At 50.0% G+C, this 20071-nt stretch overlaps 1 protein-coding gene across 7 annotated transcripts; it reads left to right on the forward strand.

Annotated features, from left to right (window-relative positions):
* The first annotated feature begins 5980 nt into the window (after positions 1-5980).
* LOC144255844 (phosphatidylinositol 4,5-bisphosphate 3-kinase catalytic subunit delta isoform) lies at positions 5981-16879 on the forward strand. 7 transcript variants are annotated; one of them, XM_077800842.1, is made up of 22 exons: positions 5981-6124; positions 7707-7935; positions 8033-8265; positions 8647-8826; positions 8980-9129; positions 9512-9601; positions 10678-10899; positions 11538-11634; positions 11723-11853; positions 12236-12286; positions 12359-12531; positions 12609-12734; positions 12930-13073; positions 13223-13322; positions 13440-13618; positions 13718-13830; positions 13992-14070; positions 14540-14707; positions 15253-15376; positions 15546-15691; positions 15995-16127; positions 16742-16879. In XM_077800842.1, exons 1-22 carry the CDS (start codon positions 5981-5983, stop codon positions 16877-16879), a joined length of 3150 nt encoding a protein of 1049 aa, XP_077656968.1. The 7 variants fall into 7 exon arrangements, with proteins under 7 accessions (XP_077656968.1, XP_077656970.1, XP_077656969.1 ...); XM_077800844.1 differs by having other exon boundaries at positions 12359-12526; positions 12613-12734; XM_077800843.1 differs by having other exon boundaries at positions 12362-12531.
* The last annotated feature ends 3192 nt before the right edge of the window (positions 16880-20071 follow it).

Below are 20071 nucleotides of genomic sequence, written 5' to 3' on the forward strand. Positions count from 1 at the left end.
ACTGAGTCTGTGCTGTGCTACTTCCCTGATGCTCTCTGAATGTCAGGCTTGGACAGAACAGTCAGCTTTGGAAGGCAGAGGCCTGGGAGGGAGGGATTGCTAAAGTTTCATCCTGGAATGATGCCACCCTTGCTCCTGGGGTGCCCCTGGCCTTCTTTGACCCTCTGTTTAGGCCATATCACCCACTCCCATGAGGCTCCATTTGTCACATGTTGGCCCCAGATTAAATCTCTGCAACCCCACAGATGGCCCCCATGGGTTCTGGACCAGGTCACTGGACCTCTGACAGGGGCACACCTTTCTTTACTGGTGTCAATCAGCAGTTCAGATTTCATCTGTCTGAGATGGACCACCTGTTGCCTCATCACCAGGGCTCTGTATCACCCTCTGCTTCCTTGGGTATCCAATGACCACTAGCCCTGCAGACTCTCAGGCCCAAACCTGTGGCTATCCATGACTCCTCTCCACCTGAACCCTTTACTCTTGGGAGCATGTTGGATTCTGCTTGATATTCAGTGCTAGGTCAAGAAAACTCACTGATGCTCACCCACTGCCTCCTTGACTTGATTCCCATCAGTCCCTCCATAGCACTGCCAGTGGCTTTGTCTTGGATGAAAGTCACATCCCATCATTGATTTTCCAAAAAACCCTCCTAGGTCACCAATCTCACTAAGAGCAGAAACCCAGGTGCTGCCCTGTTTTCCAGGATGTGCAGGATTCGGACCCTCATGACCTTAACCCCCATCTCCACCACGTCTCCCCTCCACTCTCTGGCCCTCACTCCAGGTCCTCTCCATGGGGGTCTTTCCTAGCCTACTACATGTGGTGCCCCTTCCCACTCTCCGTAACAGCGTCATGTGGCACTGTCCTCCCCTACATTTGGGCCATGTGTGGGCACTCTGCTTCCCTGCCAATGTACTTGTGGACCAGTGACTCCCTGTGGAGTGTGAGCTCTCTCAGGGCCATCACCACCCTATTCCCAGCTCCTCCTGCAATGCCTAGTACTTAATCAAGCTTCATACTTACTAGTGGAATTAAGGAATGTATCCAAGACTGAGTGATACATATAAAATAAAAAATCCAGTAATGCATGAATGCAAGTCATGAGATGAAACTTAAAGATAACCATGAGTTCTTGAATTCATAAATCTGGCAATTGTTCCTGGACAGGCGTACAGAACGTGGCTTACTTTGAAAAATGCCAGGATTGCTGGCAGCAAGCTCAGCGATGTGGCCAGCAAGAAAGTTTTCTGGAGACTAGGGAGGGGTTGTGGCACACTTTTAGACTCTGCAGGAGCTTGGTACCTGAAACATTCTTCTATGATTTGTCCCTACAGGCCTCTCTCCAGCCACACATTGCCACTACCTTTCCCTGTTCTCATTTTGAAACTGTTTCCAGACACTTTGGGCAAAGTTTGGAATTCTGAGCTAACCAGATGCTCTAGATGGGGTCTTCCATCAGTGACAGTGGTCAGGTGGACTGCCTGTTTGCCTCTAGATGGCAGTACAGAGGACACAGGTTGGCTCACAGAGACAGGGCACCTTCCAAGCAAAGGACTTTCTAGACACTAGAAACTTCCAAAAAGGAAACGTGACTGCACTCATGGAAAGATACAGCAAGTGGCAGAAAACCCAACTGAAACTTCTCTGGAGAGAAGAGAGAGTGAGACGGGAAAGGAAGAAGGGACAAGCTGCAGACATGGCCAGGTCCAGGGACTCAGTGACATCCTCGTGCCCATGCTTGTGTTCTCCATTTCCATTTGGAGTTCTGCTTTCCTATGTTGGTCTCTTCTCAGTTTCTGCCCCTAAGTGCAGTGGACAGTTCCTAGAAGCTTCATGTCAATAGTATATCTTTTCTGCTACTCCAGAAGGAAGTCTGGACATTGAAACCTAGTCAATGGACTTGATATTCACATGCCCTTCCTGGGATTATTGGAGCCAGGGAGGTGACATCCAGGGATGGGTTGGGCCTGATTTCCATTCCTGTGTGCCATCTGACCCACAGTTGAGTGGAAACTCTGACTTCTGATTGGCTGGGCCTGTGTCTCATGCCATCTTAGTGGCTAGGAGTGAAGTAAGCCCATCTGAACCATGTGGACCAAGGGTGTGAGGCACTTGTGAAAAGTCTCCAGATAGAAAACCAAAATGCTTTCAACACCCAGAAGCCCCTCAGGCCCTCAGGCTGGGGTAACTCTGCTGCCAAGATAGATGAGTGGTTCTCCCTTGTCATTCTCCATGTGGTTGAAATCATGAGCACCTGGTTTTGGTTCCAGGATCTTTTTGTTCCCCCTTCTGTGTATGAGATTCATTTACATTGTGGCATTGTGTGTGCCTTTGCAGATTATTCATCCTCCCTGTGATATAATATTATACTTGGAAAGAATAACCGCAGTTTACTTCCCCACCCTACTGCTGATGTGAGTTTGTCAGCCTGTCCCAAGCAGTGATGTCACAGTCACTCTCACATGTCTCTGGGCCCATCTGTTGAGGAGTGGATGTGTTGGTGCAGGGCACAGGTGTGTTCACCTTTCATAGATTCTGCCAGAGAGTTTTCTAAGGTGGTTATATCAGTTTTCATTCTTGGACAGTTCTGAAGTCCCTGAATTTGCTGACATCTGTGAGAGAGAGAGTGATGGGTCTGGGTTTTGTCCAGAGAAGAGGATTGAGGCTTTTTGGCTGATGAACTCTGAGTCCTGGGAACAGAGAGAGGGAAGGAGATCTGGCTTTCTCCTGTCCTGTCTCCTGTTCATTCTCTATCCTGCATAAGCCTTCATGGGTCTTCCACTTTTTCACTTTCTGTGGAATTATTTCCCTGCCACCTAGCTGGGGAAGTATGGTTGAAGATTTCACTTCCAGGGTGCTGAGGGCAGGGGAGCAGGAGTGCATTTTCTCAGAACCCAGGCCTTTTTTTCAGAGCTTCTGGTAGGTCTTCCCTTGTGTGCTCATCTTGGCCTCACCAGATTAGGTGACCCAGTGTGTCCCACTGAGTTCCCCACTTGGCCAAAGAACATATGGCATCATAGATTCTCCAGGATTCCTGATAGTCCCCCAGGTTTTGAATAATAAAGGAATCTTTGGCTTGGCCATTCTAAGAAAGAGGAACCTCAAATAGGATGTGGTTTCACAATCCAAGGAATCGTCTGCCAGCAGCAGTGCCCTGGGATGACAAGGTAATGTGTGAATCACACTGTTCCAAGCCACTTGCGCATCCCACCAGGGATGCCTGGCCCCAGCTGGCAATGCCACTAGAGAATATCACTCTTAAATTAAACATGTCTGTAGCTGGGCACCACTACACATGCTTGTCATCCCCACTACTCAGGAGGCTGAGGCAGGAGGATCGAAAGATTGCATTCAACCTGGGCTACATAGTGAAGCACTCTCTCAAAACAAATGAAAACTGAATGTCCTTTCAACTACTTTCAAAAGTCATTTAAATACAGGAGCTGTGATGTTACAGTAGGTAGGGAAGTTGCATGGGATTGCTTTCTTTTTTTTTTTTTTTTTTTTTTGTAGTGCTGGGGATGGAACCCAGGGTCTTGTGCATGCTAATTATCTCTAATACTGAGTGATCTCCTCCAAAAACATTGATATATTTTATTTCATTAATAATAAAAACTTTTATTTACCAAAAATAGATCATATACCAAGAGAAAAGATGACTCAGAGTAGGAAGAAAACATTTCCACTTCATTTAATCCACAAGGAATAGTATGTAGAATATATAGATTCTATAAAGTAATAAGAATAAGATAAATAACCCCATAGGACACATGCCAAGGTTACAATTAGGATTTCTGCAAAAGCTAAACATTTTGTGAATTATCAGCGAAAACCAATTTAAGCAATGTAAGCCAATTTCATACCCATCAGATTGGCAAAAATGAGTAAGTTTGACAATAGCAAATGCTGAGGGTAATTTGCAGATCGAGCATGAGCTCACGATGGGCAGCACCACATTGAGGAAAACATGGGGGTACTTGAGCAAGTGAATGATGGATTTATACCTATCATAGGTTTCACTACGTGGAACTCTTGGTCACTTGAAATGTAGATAGTGCACAATTGAGGAATGAACTTCAAAACTTTCTGTTTGTTTGGGAGGCAGCTCAGTAGTAGAGCAATTGTTTCACATGCACAAGGCCCTGGGTGCCATCCTCAGAATTGCACCTCATCCCACGCCCAAAATAACCCACAGTTTATTTAATTTACATTAATTGAAATTTAGAATTTGATACCTGGTCTTTATCAGAAAAGCTTTATTTGTTTGGGACAACTTGGGTTGGTGAATATTTTTAATCTATAAATGGTGTGAAAATTGAGTAGACAAAATAATTCTTGTGGTATTTGTTTGGGTTGGGCTGGGGATAGAACCCAGGGCCTTGAACATGTTAGGTAAGTGCTCTGACACTGAGCTAAACCACCATCCAAGGCCAGTTATTTCTGATAAAATTCTGAAAGTGAAATGGCAGAAAACAAAAAGAAAAAGAAAAGCTGGCAATGAAATAAGCATAAACTATACAAAAGATTTCAAAGCATCAATACTAAAAATAGTTGGAATATCTCTAGTATTTTTTCCCTGTGTTGATTTCATGTCAACATGATGATAATTTGGATACATTGGATTAAATAAAATGCATTCTGAACCTTAATTTTACCTGTATTTTCCCTTTTAATGTGTATATTTTTCCTTGACACCAAACATGAGGTTCACATACTTCTCTTGGACCAGCCTCCTCTCTGCTCCCAGGTGCAGGCTATGAACCCATTATAGCATTGTAGCATCTTTTGTAACAACTAAGGAAAATAGAAACAAACCTTCCAAGTTTATCACCATGCTCAGGGCAAATACAAGGTGCTTTCTTTATACAGTGAAACACCTTGCAGGAGTTAAAATGAATGTACTATTGCTACATGTATTCATCCACCTGGATGGATCTAAGGAACATAAATTGAGTAGCCAAAGCAGGTTGCAGAAGTTTCACTAGTTAAGAAAGATTTAAGGCATTCAAAAATATTAGGACTTCTTTGTGGATACAAATTAGTAGTAAAAACACTGATGGAGGCTATAGATAAACAGATTCCAGATGGTGGTGACCTGGAGGGGGAAGATGGGAGTGAGGGAAGTAAGGGGCTGATCTGGTTCTGGAGTGTATGGAAGACAAAATTTATCTGTAATGTTTTGTTATGTATGTGGTGGGGGCAGGTTTGGGGCTCAGTTCAATCAATATATCTCACCAAATCTTACACACACACACACACACACACACACACACAAACACACACATACACACACACACACACAAGCACACACTCTGGGGTGCACACCTGTTACTCCAATTGCTTGGGAAGCTGAGACAGGAGGATTTCAAAGAGAGCTTCGGAAAATTATCAAGGCCCTAAATACCTCATGGAGATCTTGTGTCTAAATACAAATATAGGCTGGGGATGGGGCTCGGTAGTTACATTCCCTTGGGTTCTATCCCTGTGGAGGAAAAAATCAATAAAAAGGATGGGGGATGTAGTTCAGTGTTAGAGTGTCCCTAGCTTAAATTCCCAGTGTAAAAAATAAAAAAATACAAATTTTGTCCAGTCATAGCCTTTGGCCTTTCACGAATCCTGAGTTGTACACCCAGCCACACTGCCATTTTTCCTTGCCAGGTGATGGCCATGATACTGTTTCCCTGATGCATAATTTCCAGAGGAAAATTATTTGGTCTATGGCTCTGGGCCCGCTGTGAGGGAGGCAGATATGTCCACCAGGGTGAGAGGCAGCCGAGTGCAGACAGTTTTCTGGGGCAGTAGGAGCAGCAGCTACCTGGGCAGTGGGGGCCCTGTGGGAGGAGAACACCATGTGCCCACCTGGGAGCCCTCAGCCCTGAGCCTCACATTGCCCGAGGCCCCCATACACTACTCTCAAAAACTCTCTGCCTTTGCTTCCTTTACATGTCACGTGGCCACAGAGAAATAACAAAGCAGAATGCTCCTGGGGATTGACTGTCCCGTGGAATTCTGGACCGAGGTGGAGAAGAATCAGAGTGTGGTGGTTGACTTCCTTCTGCCCACAGGGATCTACCTGAGCTTCCCTGTGTCCTGCAATGCCAACCTCAGCACCATCAAGCAGGTACTTCCTGGTCTCCTGTCAGCCCTGGGAGCTCAGAAAGACAGAGACATTGTTCCTCACACTTGAGAACCTCAGATATAAATTTTGAAAAATATACAATATCAAGAACTTGTATAAGATGGGTGGTTAACCTCCACTTACTATCCGAATTCAGCTTACCCCATGGCAATGTGTTCCCCTCCCTAGTTTCAGCTTACCCCATGGCAATGTGTTCCCCTCCCTAGTTACCAGAGGGCCAGCTACTAGCCTCAGTTGCCCTTAAGCCTCCAGTGCTGGAATGGAACTTCGAAAGTTTGACTCAGATTATACTGTCTATCACTTTAGTGACCACAATCTGCTCCCAGACACATAAGGGCCTTGCAGGAATTTGTCTTTAAAACTGTTGCCAACATAGTGCCCATCATACTTGGAAAGGGTCCTCAGGTTCATTGAATAAATTTCAGGATGAATTACTGAGTCAAAGCAATGAACATCTGCTTTGGTAGAAGCTTTCCTGTGACTTTCAATGGGGTTTTTCCACTTACAAACTCGGGTTTAATGGGTCATGCCTTGGACTGCCCGAGGGCAAGAATTTATTTCACAATTTTAAAAGCTATTATTGAGAACAAGAAAAAAATGATAGAAGCAATGGACCACACTTGAGGGATTTTTTTTAATGTCCTGGAAATTTTCTCTCTGCCTTCCTTCCATCCTTCCTTATATTTTTCTACTTCAAAAGTAGCTGGGTGTGTCCCCAAATGTTCCAGTGGCTGAGTCAGGAGGATTGTAAGTTCAAAGCCAGCCTCAACAACATAGTGAGATTCGAAGCAATTAAGTGAGAACCTGTCACTAAAGAAAATATGAAAAAGGGCTGAGGGTATGGCTCTGTAGTTCAGTGTCCCTGAGTTCAATAATAATATTGGCCCATAAAATTTTGGAAAATAAGAATAAGAAGGAAGAGACATGCCTGTGATCCTGCCATAGAAGACAGCCACAGGCACGACCTTAGTCATTTCCTGTTTTCTAATCACATTCTAACTAAATTCTGATTATGAACTTTCATGACTTGTTTTTCTGAGTGACCACAGTAACATCTTGTTCATATTCTAGTTCCTGTAAACATCATTATATGGTTCACTTGATGTGCTTACAGAACTTCAAACAGTGTGCCTAAAGTTGAAACACTACAGTAGCAGACTTGTCCCTGGGGTCCCATCTCTCGCTTCATTGTGGTTTTGGTTTCTTCATATTTTTATTGATATGAAGCTTTGTGGGCTACGTGTTATGTGTCACAGTGGTTCAGCTCTGCCATGGCTCAAGGCCACCATTGCCTTGGTGGGGTGAAAGCAGCCCTAGATAATGTGTCTAAGGCAGGCGTGGCTGCTCAGTCCCCAATCTCCACACATCAAGTCCTTCACAGAGCACAGGGACAGGAAGCTAGCTGGTTGGTCCTAAGGGCCAAAGGGTTCCTAGGAAGTGATGTTGGGGTCTCCCTTTGCCCTCTATGTGGCTCATGCAGAGTGGGATGCCCAGACTAGAGGCCTCTGCCTGCCTTCCAGCAGCTGTCATGGCCAGCAAGGCTGACCATAACCATTCCTCCCAGATGCTGTGGCACAAAGCCCAGAATGAGCCCCTCTTCCACATGCTCAGTGACCCCAAGGCCTACGTGTTCACCTGTGTCAACCAGACCGCGGAGCAGCAAGAGCTAGAGGATGAGCAGCAGCGGCTATGTGATGTTCGGCCCTTCCTGCCCATGCTGCGCCTGGTGACCCGTGAGGGTGACCGCATGGAGAAGCTCATCAACTCACAGATCAGCATCCTCATCGGCAAAGGTAGGGCTCACAGATCATCCCCCACCTTGGCAAGGTAGGGCACACCTGGGTGGCTGGTGCCACATGCACCTGCACTGAGCCTGCTCCTGCCCTACAGGCCTCCACGAGTTTGACTGCCTCCAAGACCCAGAAGTGAATGACTTCCGCACTAAGATGCGCCAGTTCAGCGAGGAGGCGGCTGCCCACCGGCAGCAGCTGGGCTGGGAGGCCTGGCTGCAATACAGTTTTCCCCTTCAGCTGGAGCCCTCCACCAGGAGCTGGGGGGACAGCAACACCTCTCAAATCTCCAACCCAGACCTGCTGGTCAATGTCAAATTTGAGGGCAGCAGGGTGAGCCCATAGCCCATGTCCTAGGGAGGCTGCCCCAGCTGTGGCACATGGGCTGCTGTGCCCATGGGGACCTTCCACTGATAAGATACTCCAGTGTCCCAGGCCCCCAAATTTCCCTTCACTCACTGGCATCACACGGCATTTTCCAGGTATGCAGGCATCCCACCAGGTAAGCTCACCAAGGCTGAATTGGTCCCTTATTCACTGGACAAGTATTTCCTGGGTGTCTGCTGTTACTTTCACCACTGAATGACCCAGGCCCTGCCCTTGTAGGGCTCACACTTGGGGATACCCAATAAAGGCAGGCATGTGGCCTTGCCCCTTTTCCCCAGAATCCTATGGGCCTGAGAGCAGCATGCCAACCCTCCCTCCTCCCCACAGGAGAGCTTCACCATCCAGGTGTCCACCAAGGATGTGCCCCTAGCGCTGATGGCCTGTGCCCTCCAGAAGAAGGCCAAGATGTACCAGAACCTCACAATGGAGCGGCCTGAGGACTATGTGCTGCAGGTGAATGGGCGGCATGAGTACCTCTATGGCAGCTACCTGCTCTGTCAGTTCAAGGTGAGGCCTGCAAAGAGCCCTCTGCACTCTGGGATCCCTACCACTCTAGAAGGGGCCAGCATAGGAGTGAGAGAGCCAGACTGTGGGTCTCTCTTGGTTCCAGGTAATGGATATACCACCCATTGATAGTTCAATCTTACACTCTCATCTCAGTACATATGCAGCTGCCTGCACAGTGGACAGACCCCCCACCTGACCATGGTGCACTCCTCTTCCATCCTTGCCATGAGGGATGAGCAGAGCAAACCGACCCCTCAGGTCCAGAAACCACACACCAAACCACCCCCCATTCCCATGAAGAAGGTGAGATGGTGTCCTCCCCTTTCTTACCCTCTTTCTCTTCCTACCTCCTTTTGGCCAATCCTAGAGCCTCTTGGGCAGCACCAGGGCTAGGTGTTGATCCAGGGGACTTTGGATGGTGCAGTCCTTTTGGAGAGTCAGGGCCTTGAGCTGACACCCAGGGTAGGGTCCTGTCTGAGCTACTGCGATCCCAGATTGCCTACTTCTCTGCAGATCTCAGGGGGGCTGGAGCCCCTGGGCCCCTGTGTGGCATATTGGTAAAGGATGGTGTTGGTGACAGGTTTCTGAACCTTGCCATAAATTTGGGACCCTCTCCCCCTCTCCCCAGCCTTTCAGTAGCCAGGGGAATGAGCTGGGATTTAAGCCCCTCTCCTCTCCTCTCTAGCCTTCCTCTGTGTCCCTGTGGTCACTGGGGCAGCCTTTCTGCATTGAGCTCATCCAGGGCAGCAGAATCAATGCTGATGAGCAGATGAAGGTAGGGGCTCGGGTACCAGGTGAGTGGACAGGTGTTTTTTTTGTGTGTTTTTTTTTTTTTTTTTTCACAAACAGGGTGTGCTGTAGCCTGGAGGGGCAGCAGTGAAAGAAGAGTGGGAGGGTGTCACACAAAAGTCACCTGGGCACATTACTCATTATCTCTGCCTGGATTGGCTGTGAACCACATCCAAACAATAAGAGGGGAGGGGAGCAGGCCAGCAGGCCAGGGAGGCCAATTAATGGAAACCTGGGCCAAGCAACTTGTGGGTATTTGACTTTGGTGGAGCTTGTGGAATCAGACACAGCCCATTGAAGTAGGAGGCCCAGTCAGAGATGGGTAAGGCACCATAGAAGCTGGCTGCAGCTGGGCTGAGGTGCTTCCAGGGGTTACCAACCCAGGGGTGCCCAGAGTCTGGGGGACACTGCACATGGTTCCCCCTGGAAGCTGAGCCCCGATGGGCTTGGGGAACAGTGCCCTGTTGTCTCTTCAAAAAGCACTTTCATGGATCCTCTGCACTTAGAACCACCTGCAGAGGTGGATTTATTGTCCCACTTCTGGGAGGTGATGCCTGTCTGGGTCCACAGAGCGTAGCATGTCTTGTCTGGGTCTCTTTTTTTGGCATTACTTTACAATCTGGGAAGGGGGTTGTGTCTGCAGGAGTCATGGAGGATTGGGTGGGAGCTGCTCTGGGGATGGGCTGGCAGGTTGGAACTGGAATAGGTACACTGGAGACTGGAGCCACATGGGGCTCAGAAGATGCTAGGCATGAAGGTAGCCAGAGCTGTTAGAAGCAGAAGGGACCCTGGAACTTCTGAACCCTGATGAGGAAACTGAGGTTCTGAGTTGACCCACAGAGTCAAGTGTACTGAGACTGGCTTGCCCCAGTGCAGCCTGGGGTACCAATGCCGCAAGACACCTGTACCACTGAGCTGCCAGCCTACACTCTGCTGGACCTCTCTCAATGCAAGAAGTAGATTTGGACCCCTGTGTAAATGGGGACCTTCAAGGAGAGGATTGGAACTTTAGATGGGGTGGGGCCTTCACTCCCTCATCCATGCCCTGTACCCCTTCCCCAGCTGGTGGTGCAGGCCGGGCTCTTCCATGGCAATGAGATGCTGTGCAAGACGATGTCCAGCTTGGAGATGAGCATGTGCTCAGAGCCCATGTGGAAGCAGCATCTGGAGTTTGACATCCACATCTGTGACCTGCCGCGCATGGCCCGGCTCTGCTTTGCACTCTATGCGGTGACGGAGAAGGCCAAGAAGGCGCACTCTATCAAGAAAAAGCCCAAGAAGGTGGTGGGTTGTGCTGACTGGGAGAGGCCCAGGCCTCAGACACCCAGTGAAACCCCTTACTGGGGCCTCTTGCCATCCTGCTCCCACAGGCAGGCACCCTGAGAACAGGTTCCTGGGAGAGCCTGGGGACCCCAGTCTCTCTGCCTGCCCTAGTCTGGCTCCTTAGTCTGGCTTCCTGTGCTGCCTGAGTAACAGCTCATGAGTTGCCTGACTTGAAATATCTAGCCCAGACCTGTGGTCCTTAGGGGTCCTGGAGGCAGCTCCCTTGGTGGAAGGACAGTGTTCTCAGGGGGACAGAAATGATGAGTGAGTGGCTGCCTGGGAAGAGTGTGGCTGGGCCCCAAGTCACTAGACCCAGGATGTGACTTGCCCCTTGACCTGGTCCACCTATGGGACTGGTGGGCTTACTCAAGTGTCTCTGGATGCTGCGTGTGAAGATGCAGGCAGCCAGGAAGGGATCTTGCTGGCTTAATTACTGAAACTCTGATAGGAAAGAGATAGTGGGTCCTTCCCCTCCTCTTGGGTCTAACTTGGAGACGTTCCATGCAGTCTGGATCTTCTCTCCTGGTTGGCCTGGAGACTGGTTCCATTCTCATATGAACAAGAACAGGCTCACTCTGATCTGTAGTATCCTTCTCCAGGACTTCCCAATCGCCTGGGCCAACCTCATGTTGTTTGACTACAAGGACCAGCTCAAGACTGGAGAGCTCTGCCTCTACATGTGGCCCTCTGTCCCAGGTGGAACCAGGCCCATCAGGGAGAGGCTTTTGGAGGGTGAGGTATCCAGAACTGGTTCCCCTAAAACTATATCTCTCCCTGCCTTCAGATGAGAAAGGAGACCTGCTGAACCCCATGGGTACCGTGCATAGCAATCCCAACACAGAGAGTGCTGTCACCCTGGTCATCTACCTGCCCAAGGTGGCCCCTCTCCCTGTGTACTACCCTGCCCTGGAGAAGGTCAGTGAGGTCCTTCTTGGAAGCTGAGCGCTAACCAGGAGCTTTCCTGGAGCTCCTCAGATGGGGTCCCTGGCCACCCCAGGCTTTGCCCATTGCTGGGGGCTGGGTCATCATGCTGATTTGAGGCGTTCCAGTAGCTATGTGGCCCACCAGGGGATGTTGGTGATGTCTGATGACATTTTGCTGTCACAGCCAATGGGAGAGGTACTACTGGCCTGAGGCAGGCTGAGCCTGGAGATGCTACTGAATGCCCTGCAGTATGCAGGAGGGCTCCCACCAGCAAGAGTGGTTGGCAGTAGTGCTGAGGTGCAGACGCCCTGCCTAGAGCCCTGCCAGTGCTGGCCCAGGCCTGGGGAGCTCACAGCAGGTACACTTGTTGCAGATTCTAGAGCTGGGACGTCACGGGGAGCATGGGCCTACCACCAAGGAGGAGGTGAGCTGGGGTGCTGGTGGGGCATGGAGCCAGGTGCTGGGCTGGAGGCCTCAGTCTGCCTGTGCCCCTTAGAAGCTGCAGCTTCAGGGAATCCTGGAGCAGCGGGGGTCGGGAGAGCTGTATGAGCATGAGAAGGACCTGGTGTGGAAGATGCGGCATGAAGTGCAGGAACACTTCCCAGAGGCTCTGGCCCACCTGCTGCTCGTGACCAAGTGGAACAAGCATGAGGATGTGGCCCAGGTGGGTGGAGAGGGGCACCAGGGGCACAGCTGGAGTAGAGAGATAGCAGTGGGCTCCCAACCATCTGACTGCAAAGTGTCCTCCAGATGCTCTACCTGCTGTGCTCCTGGCCCGAGCTTCCTGTCCTGAATGCCCTGGAGCTGCTGGACTTCAGCTTCCCTGACTGTCATGTGGGCTCGTTTGCCATCAGGTCCTTGCAGAAACTGACGTGAGTCCCAGCTGGGCACTGAGGCCCACAGGCTGCCAGCTCCTCACTAAGACATCTTGCCCTGGCAACCTGGAAGTGGGTGCTGGGTGGAGATGAGCCTAGGCTGGCCTCACCCTCTTTCCAGTCACCTGCCAGCTGGAGACCTCTGTCCTGAGTTTCAGAACCCCAGACTCAACCAGCCTTCCTCCCCTACAGAGACGACGAGCTTCTCCAGTGCTTGCTTCAGCTGGTGCAGGTCCTCAAGTACAAGTCCTACCTGGACTGCGAACTGACCCAATTCTTGTTGGACCGGGCTCTGGCCAACCGAAAGATTGGCCACTTCCTATTCTGGCATCTTCGGTAGCTGGATGCACCTCTGCTGATTCCTTGGGAACCTAGAAAAGCCATGGGGGATGAGGGTCTCCTGGCCTGCTGACCTCATGTTTACTGGGCTGGGGAGGGGCTATGTGCCACTCCTGGCCATTCTCAGCCCCATCTTCTCCCTCCAGCTCTGAGATGCATGTGCCGTCCGTGGCCTTGCGTTTTGGCCTCATCATGGAGGCCTACTTCAGGGGCAGCACCCACCACATGAAGGTGCTGATGAAGCAGGTGAGGCTCAGAGTGCCTGTGCCTGAGGCAGGCTCCCCTTCCAGGCCCCTTCACAGTCATACTCTTGGTTCTGGCTCAGGCTCATGTGCACTGCTGCTACTCCATTCTGCCCACCAGGCAGAAGCACTGAGCAAGCTGAAGGCCCTGAGCGACTTTGTGAAGGTGAGCTCCCAGAAGACCACCAAGCCCCAAACTAAGGAGCTGATGCACTTCTACATGCGCCAGGATACTTATCTAGAAGCCCTTTCACACTTGCAGTCCCCATTGGACCCCAGCACGATGCTGGCAGAAGTCTGGTGAGCCCCAGGCCTAGCCCCACCTGGAGCTAGGCCCTAAGCCCCCTCCCCCACCCTAAGCCCCCAACCGCCCAGGCCAACATGGCCCTCTGCCTGCAGTGTGGAAAAGTGCACCTTCATGGACTCCAAGATGAAACCCCTGTGGATCATGTACAGCAGTGAGGAGGCAGGCAGTGGTGACAGCGTTGGCATCATCTTTAAGAACGGGGATGGTGAGCCAGGCTGGGCAGGGGACATGCTGAGGCCTTGGCCTTCTCACCTAGTCCCATACTGTTCTGTGGTAGGGCCCCAGGGGGTTCCCTGAGAAGACAGAGCTCAGATACTCTGAGCCTTGCATGGGTGTATAACCCCCTAGAAACTCCTGCCCTTCCAGACCTCCGCCAGGACATGCTGACTCTGCAGATGATCCAGCTCATGGACGCCCTGTGGAAGCAGGAGGGCCTGGACCTAAGGTGGGGCCTCTATCCATCACCTGTTTGTTTGGGTCTGTAACAGGCCTCAAAGCCTGCTCCTGGATGAGTTCCTGGTCTAAACTGACACCTCCCTGTTGGCTGTGAGAGCGGCTGTTCTTACAAGAGGGGTAGGGGAGCTGGAGGGGTTTGGGTAAGGCCATTCCTGGTGCTCAGCTCCTATTTCCTGGCTTCCTACCCCTTGGGGAGCAGTGCCACCTTCTTCCAAGCCTGCTGACTCATTCTCTTCAGAGCAAACATGAGCCCAGCCAAGGTGTGCTCTGCAACTTGGGTGCCAATTCTGTGTCTCTGAGGCACCTTCCTCAGAGCCCCACACCCCGTCTGGCATCCTTAGGAATTTTAGCAGTATTCCCTGTGGTTTTGTTGGGTGCCTCAATTTCCAGGGGGTTCCAGTAGCCCCAGAGAATGTCCTTAACCATAGTGTCTGCCTGTGCCTCTTCTCATGTGCTAGGATGACCCCCTATGGCTGCCTTCCCACTGGTGACTGCATGGGCCTCATTGAGGTGGTGCAGCACTCGGACACCATTGCCAACATCCAGCTGAACCAGAGCAACCTGGCTGCCATGGCTGCCTTCAACAAGGATGCCCTGCTCAACTGGCTCAAGTCCAAGAACCCTGGGTAGGCTTTCTTATTCCTGGGAGAGGCTCCATAGAGTGAAAGGTGAGGGAAGGCCTGTGACAGTTTCCATGGCTGCTTGGCTCAGCTGAGCACTGGCCCACATCTGATTTGGGGTAGGACAGAGAAGGTCACTGTTCCTGGGTGTCCATTTTTCATGGCTGTGTTATGCTACTCAACTCTTTGGGCGTTAAAACCACCACTGTGTTTAGTCACAAATATGTAGCTTGAGTGGGTTCTGCTGTGGTTTGAAATAGCTGGTGCTATGGCTAGCATCTGTGATATTGCCTGAGCCCAGAGCTTCTACCAAGGGCCCAGTCACACACCTAGGGACTTGGCTGTCAGTTGTGCCTCTTTATGCAGCCTCTCTTCATCTAACACATAGACCTTGGCTTCTCTGAATGGTATTGTGTGGAAGAAGGGGGCAATTTGAAGCTGGGCATGGTGACCTATGCTCCAGAATAATGTCCTCTTGTTGATTAACACAAGGCCAGATTCAAGAGGAGGGAAAATATAAGGAGCCCTGGTTTTCAATCTTCCCCACCCAGAGAAGCCCTGGATCGAGCCATTGAGGATTTCACCCTCTCTTGTGCCGGCTATTGTGTGGCTACATATGTGCTGGGCATCGGTGACCGGCACAGTGACAACATCATGATCCATGAGAATGGGCAGGTAAGGGGCACTGTGTTCAGCTACCCAGTGAGCTTGTCTTACATCCCTGGCCCAGTGGCCTCTCTGACCTACCCACACCTCCCAGAAGAGTGCCCCAAGTCCTGCTGACTTCCTCTAACTGGAACTTCTCTTTGTGAAGCCTATTCTCCCTGCCCTTCCCTTCCCTCAGCTATTTCACATTGACTTTGGCCACATTCTGGGGAATTTCAAGACCAAGTTTGGAATCAACCGTGAGCGAGTCCCATTCATCCTCACCCATGACTTTGTCCACGTGATTCAGCAGGGCAATACTAGTAATAATGAGAAATTTGAAAGGTGAGGGTGCCCAGGGCCCCAGTGAGGGGACAGTGTCCAGCCAGGGGCAGGGATGGGGACATAGCCCTCAGGCTAACTCCTGCCTCCACCCTGGGGGTGCTGCCTTCTCTGCAGGTGCACCCCAATCCAAGAGTACCCTGTTGGGCAGTGCAAACAGGAGGTCCATGGGAGGTGTAGGAGCAGGTCCAGGCCAGGGGCAGACACTCAGGGGCAGGTGCTGGCTGGATGCAGAACCCCTGCTTGTTTGGGGCTAGGGATGGCAGGGAGGACACGGGGATTTATCTATTTCCTCCACCTCTGCAGGTTTCGAGGCTACTGTGAACAGGCGTACAGCATTCTACGGCGCCATGGGCTCCTCTTCCTCCAACTCTTTGCTCTGATGCAGGCAGCAGGCCTGCCTGAGCTAAGCTCCTCCAAAGACATCCACTATTTGAAGGTATGCCAGCACAGGACCACACCAGACTGGAGGCCAGGGTCTACCACAAACTTCACAAGGCCTGCCTGAACGTCTACAGCTGTGGAGTAGCCTGCCTTCCCCATGTATAGTATAAAAAATGAGCTTGGCAGAGCTCATCCTGGTCAGAGTGCATCTTGCCCGAACAGCTCAGGGACCTAGGAGATTCACCTCTCAGATGGCGGCCCTCATGCCATCCCAGGCCCAGCAGTGCAGTATGGTGGGAAGTGGCCAGAATGTTGCACTCCCTGGGCCTATTCTCACCCAGTTGCAGGTGAACTGTGATCTTGTTTGGTCATACCATGTGTCCTCAGTGTCTTTCATGCATGAGATAAAGTCTCTTGTAGGTTTGCAAGACACTTCGCATTCCTGTCTTTTCAGTTAGTGAGAGGCAGAGTGGGAGGGGGTGTATTCCTTAAAGCTTCTCCTGCCCTTCTCTCAGATAAGGTGAGGCTGCCTGACCCTCTGCTTGCAGTTCTTTTAGGAAGGAATTTCAACAACCCGAGGTGGCAGGAGTACAGGGAGGCAGAAGGGTTTGAGATGCAGCAGGGTCAGGATCCCTGAATGTTGATGCAGTTGTGATGATTCTGTCCCAGGACACCCTGGCGCTGGGGAAGACGGAGGAGGAGGGGCTGAAGCACTTCAGGGTGAAGTTCAATGAAGCCCTGAGGGAGAGCTGGAAGACCAAAGTGAACTGGCTGGCACACAACCTGACCAAAGACAACCGGCAATAGTGGCTACCTCTGAGCTGCCACAGGCTGACAAACCTGTCTGAGGACAGCTACCCTTGGTTGTCCTAGATGGGGCCTACACCTGAACTACACCTCATGGGAAAGAACAACACAATTGCCTTTTGTTTACACTAGTTATTTAGACAGACAGGAAATGTTTCAAGATAATGGGGGAATGTGATGGACATTATTATCCAAAGTAGATGTACAAAGACACAAATTTGTGAAAATATACTTTGTATAAAACAAGAGATAGGAAAAATTGTGTTTTATTTGTGTAATAAGAATTATAATATATTCCACTGTCATACATGTATAAAAAAAGCTATAATAAAGAACCAAACAGCCAGGGCTGGGGTTGTAAGCTCAGTAGTAGAGTGCTTGCCTCGCACATGTGAAGCGCTGGTTTTAATCTTCAGCAACACATAAAAATAAATTAAAATAAAGGTATTTTTCCATCTTCAAGTAAAAAATAACAAAAAGAACAAAACACCATAAATGCAAATGCTTCCTAGTGCAGAGGACGGGTGCTGCACTGAGTCCAAGCACTGTGAGTTGGGCACCTTGAGGTTGTACCTTGCTCTTGTCTTAGGATGGGCATTCCAGGTCTTCCAGCTGGTGGATCTTGCCCAGCAAAGACTCACTTCCTCTTGGGGAAGCCTTATTCCCAGGCTCTCCACCTAGCAGTTACTTGGCCTCCTGTCCACTTAGGACACCTCAATCCCCAGATCACCTTCTGCCACCTGTGTGGCCCACCCTGCGTGTTCTCCATTGACCAAGTCCTGGGAAGCTCCCAAAGAAGCCAGGGCACCCCATAGCCACAGGGATGCTTGCTCTTCACTGCTAAAGTGACTCTCAGGTAGAGGATGCCCTCACCTCTTTCACCTTCAGGTAAGAAAATAATACCACTCTATTTACTGAACCTCTTCAGCTGCAGAGGAGCCTGCCTCCCCTATGTGTAGTATAAAAAATGAGCTTGGCAGAGCTCCTCCTGGTCAGGGTGAAAGGTCAGAGAGGGTCTGTGTGGTGATGTGTGAATAGGCTCCCTGCTCTGGAAGGTTTAAGGGAGGGATGGGGCTTGATGTCCCCCAGGGCTCACCTTTGAGGAACCATCTGGGAATAATATTGGGCCACGTGAGGCAGGGTCTTTCTATCTGAGGGCACTTACTCTGAGATAGTCCAAGTTTAGCCTCAGTAATCCCAAAGGGCTACACAAGAGAAACTGTCCCTACTGCAGGATTCTGTGCCTCTTTCAGCTTTCTGAAGCCCGTTGTAGTGAAGCATCCAGGACTTGGGCTTTTAGAAACCCACAGTGGGATGGGGCCAGAGCCCAGTCATAGAGCATGTGCTGAGTATGCATGAGGCCCTGGGTTTGATCTCTAGCAGTGTAAACAAAAAAATATGAAGAAGCTCCTGATAATCCTGATGCACAGTTAGTTCATTCAGGACCTGCTGGGCTCACTGCTGATCTCTCAGGTGTCTCCCAAGACTCAGCAGAGCCAGCAGACTCTGGCCCTTAGCACGAGAGGTGCACAGCTTAAAAGGAATGCCAGATGCCAGCTCTCTGCATTTTCAATAGCTGTTGTGCCACCAGAGCACCTGTCTCATCTGCAGTAGCCAGAGATGACACTTTTGTTCCCAAATAAATGCTGAATTTAATCAGGCCACCTGCCTCCTTTACAGTATGAAAAACCACACACATGTCTATGTATTATGCTTCAAGGCGTGGGCTACAGACCTTGCACAACCTCAGCGATTTCTGGGTGTATGGTCTGTTGCCCAGTGATAACAGCTTCTATTTGTTTTCAATCATTTCATGTTGCATGTTAAATATCACTGATGTGGATTGAGTCTGCTGTCTTTTTTCACAAGACAGAAAGGCAAGTGGAAAGAAATTAAAGACTTTCTATGGTCTTATGTTCTTGGCTCAAAAGGAAAACAAAGTTTAAACAAGGCAGTAAACAGGCATCACTCCAGCTGGAGTTAGAACCAGAACTTTAGTGTACAGACTTTCCCACCTAGCATCAATACATGCATCTGGGCAGGAACACCAAGGCACTATAGACCATATGAGGACATCCCTCTCTGTTAGCTTCTACCACTGTCTAGAAGGCATCCACACAGACTGCATGTGGATGGGCAGCCACACAACAGCACAGCCATCCTTAAGACTGGCAGTGAGGACACAGGGGCAGTGTGCAGGATGACCCCCAGGTTTACAGTCTAGCATCTGACATGTACATGAAGAACAAAGTTCTTCGTTGCTCTAGCCCCAAATTCTTTCTCTCCTTGATCTTCCCATGGATCAGAGCAGCAGGACTCCTGGCTACTGGAGTGAGGATCTGACCCCAATACAGGGGCATTCTGCAGGAGCAACCCACAAGGGTTGGGGTGGGGTAGATGCAGACTGTTTTGGAACATTGTAGCACACTGCCTTCCTCCATTATGAGTGCAGATCCCTCAGGAAAGCACTGCTATCTCCAAAACCAAGTGGTCAAGTGATCTGCACCACAGCTTTCAGTTTCAATGAACCACAGAGAACTTCACCAGCAGGAAAATGTACATTTATGAAGCCTCAGTACAGAGCCTGGGTGACATAAAAGGAAGCTTCTGGTCCTGAGAGGAGTGCATGAGAAGCCAGGGACCCCATAGATCCCATCCCAAACATGATGCTAGAAGTGTGCAGAACCCCAAAGATGAAGACCCATTTCCAGACTTCAAACACAAACCACTACTCTGGTCCCAAACAGCACACCAAATCCTGCATAGCCTCATGCCTAGACCAGAGTGAGTAGGCCTCCCCTCCTAGTTTCCCGAGGGAGAGGTAACAGAAGCAGAGTCACTGCGCTTGGCATCCTAGTCCTGAGTACATTAGCACAAAGGACACAGAGAATTACAATGTATTTACAAAGCATTAAAAAGTCAGTTGATCATCTACATATTAACCCCATTCTACCACTTGTAAAAGCACTAGTTTGGAAAAATAAATAAAGACCTTTAAAAAGAAAAAGAAAAAAAAATGATTACCAATTTTTACTCTTTGTCAGCTAGTCTAGTCACTGCAACTTTTCTGGAAGTGCAAGATGTGGGCAACTCACTGGATGGTAGGAGCCTGAATTGCTGCATCCCCTGAGCTGGCAGGACATGGCAGGGAGGAAGAGTTATCTCCTGGCTTTTGGGAAAAAGAGATCCAGA

Source organism: Urocitellus parryii, chromosome 7 (assembly GCF_045843805.1).
Source record: "Urocitellus parryii isolate mUroPar1 chromosome 7, mUroPar1.hap1, whole genome shotgun sequence".
Lineage (NCBI taxonomy): Eukaryota > Metazoa > Chordata > Mammalia > Rodentia > Sciuridae > Urocitellus > Urocitellus parryii.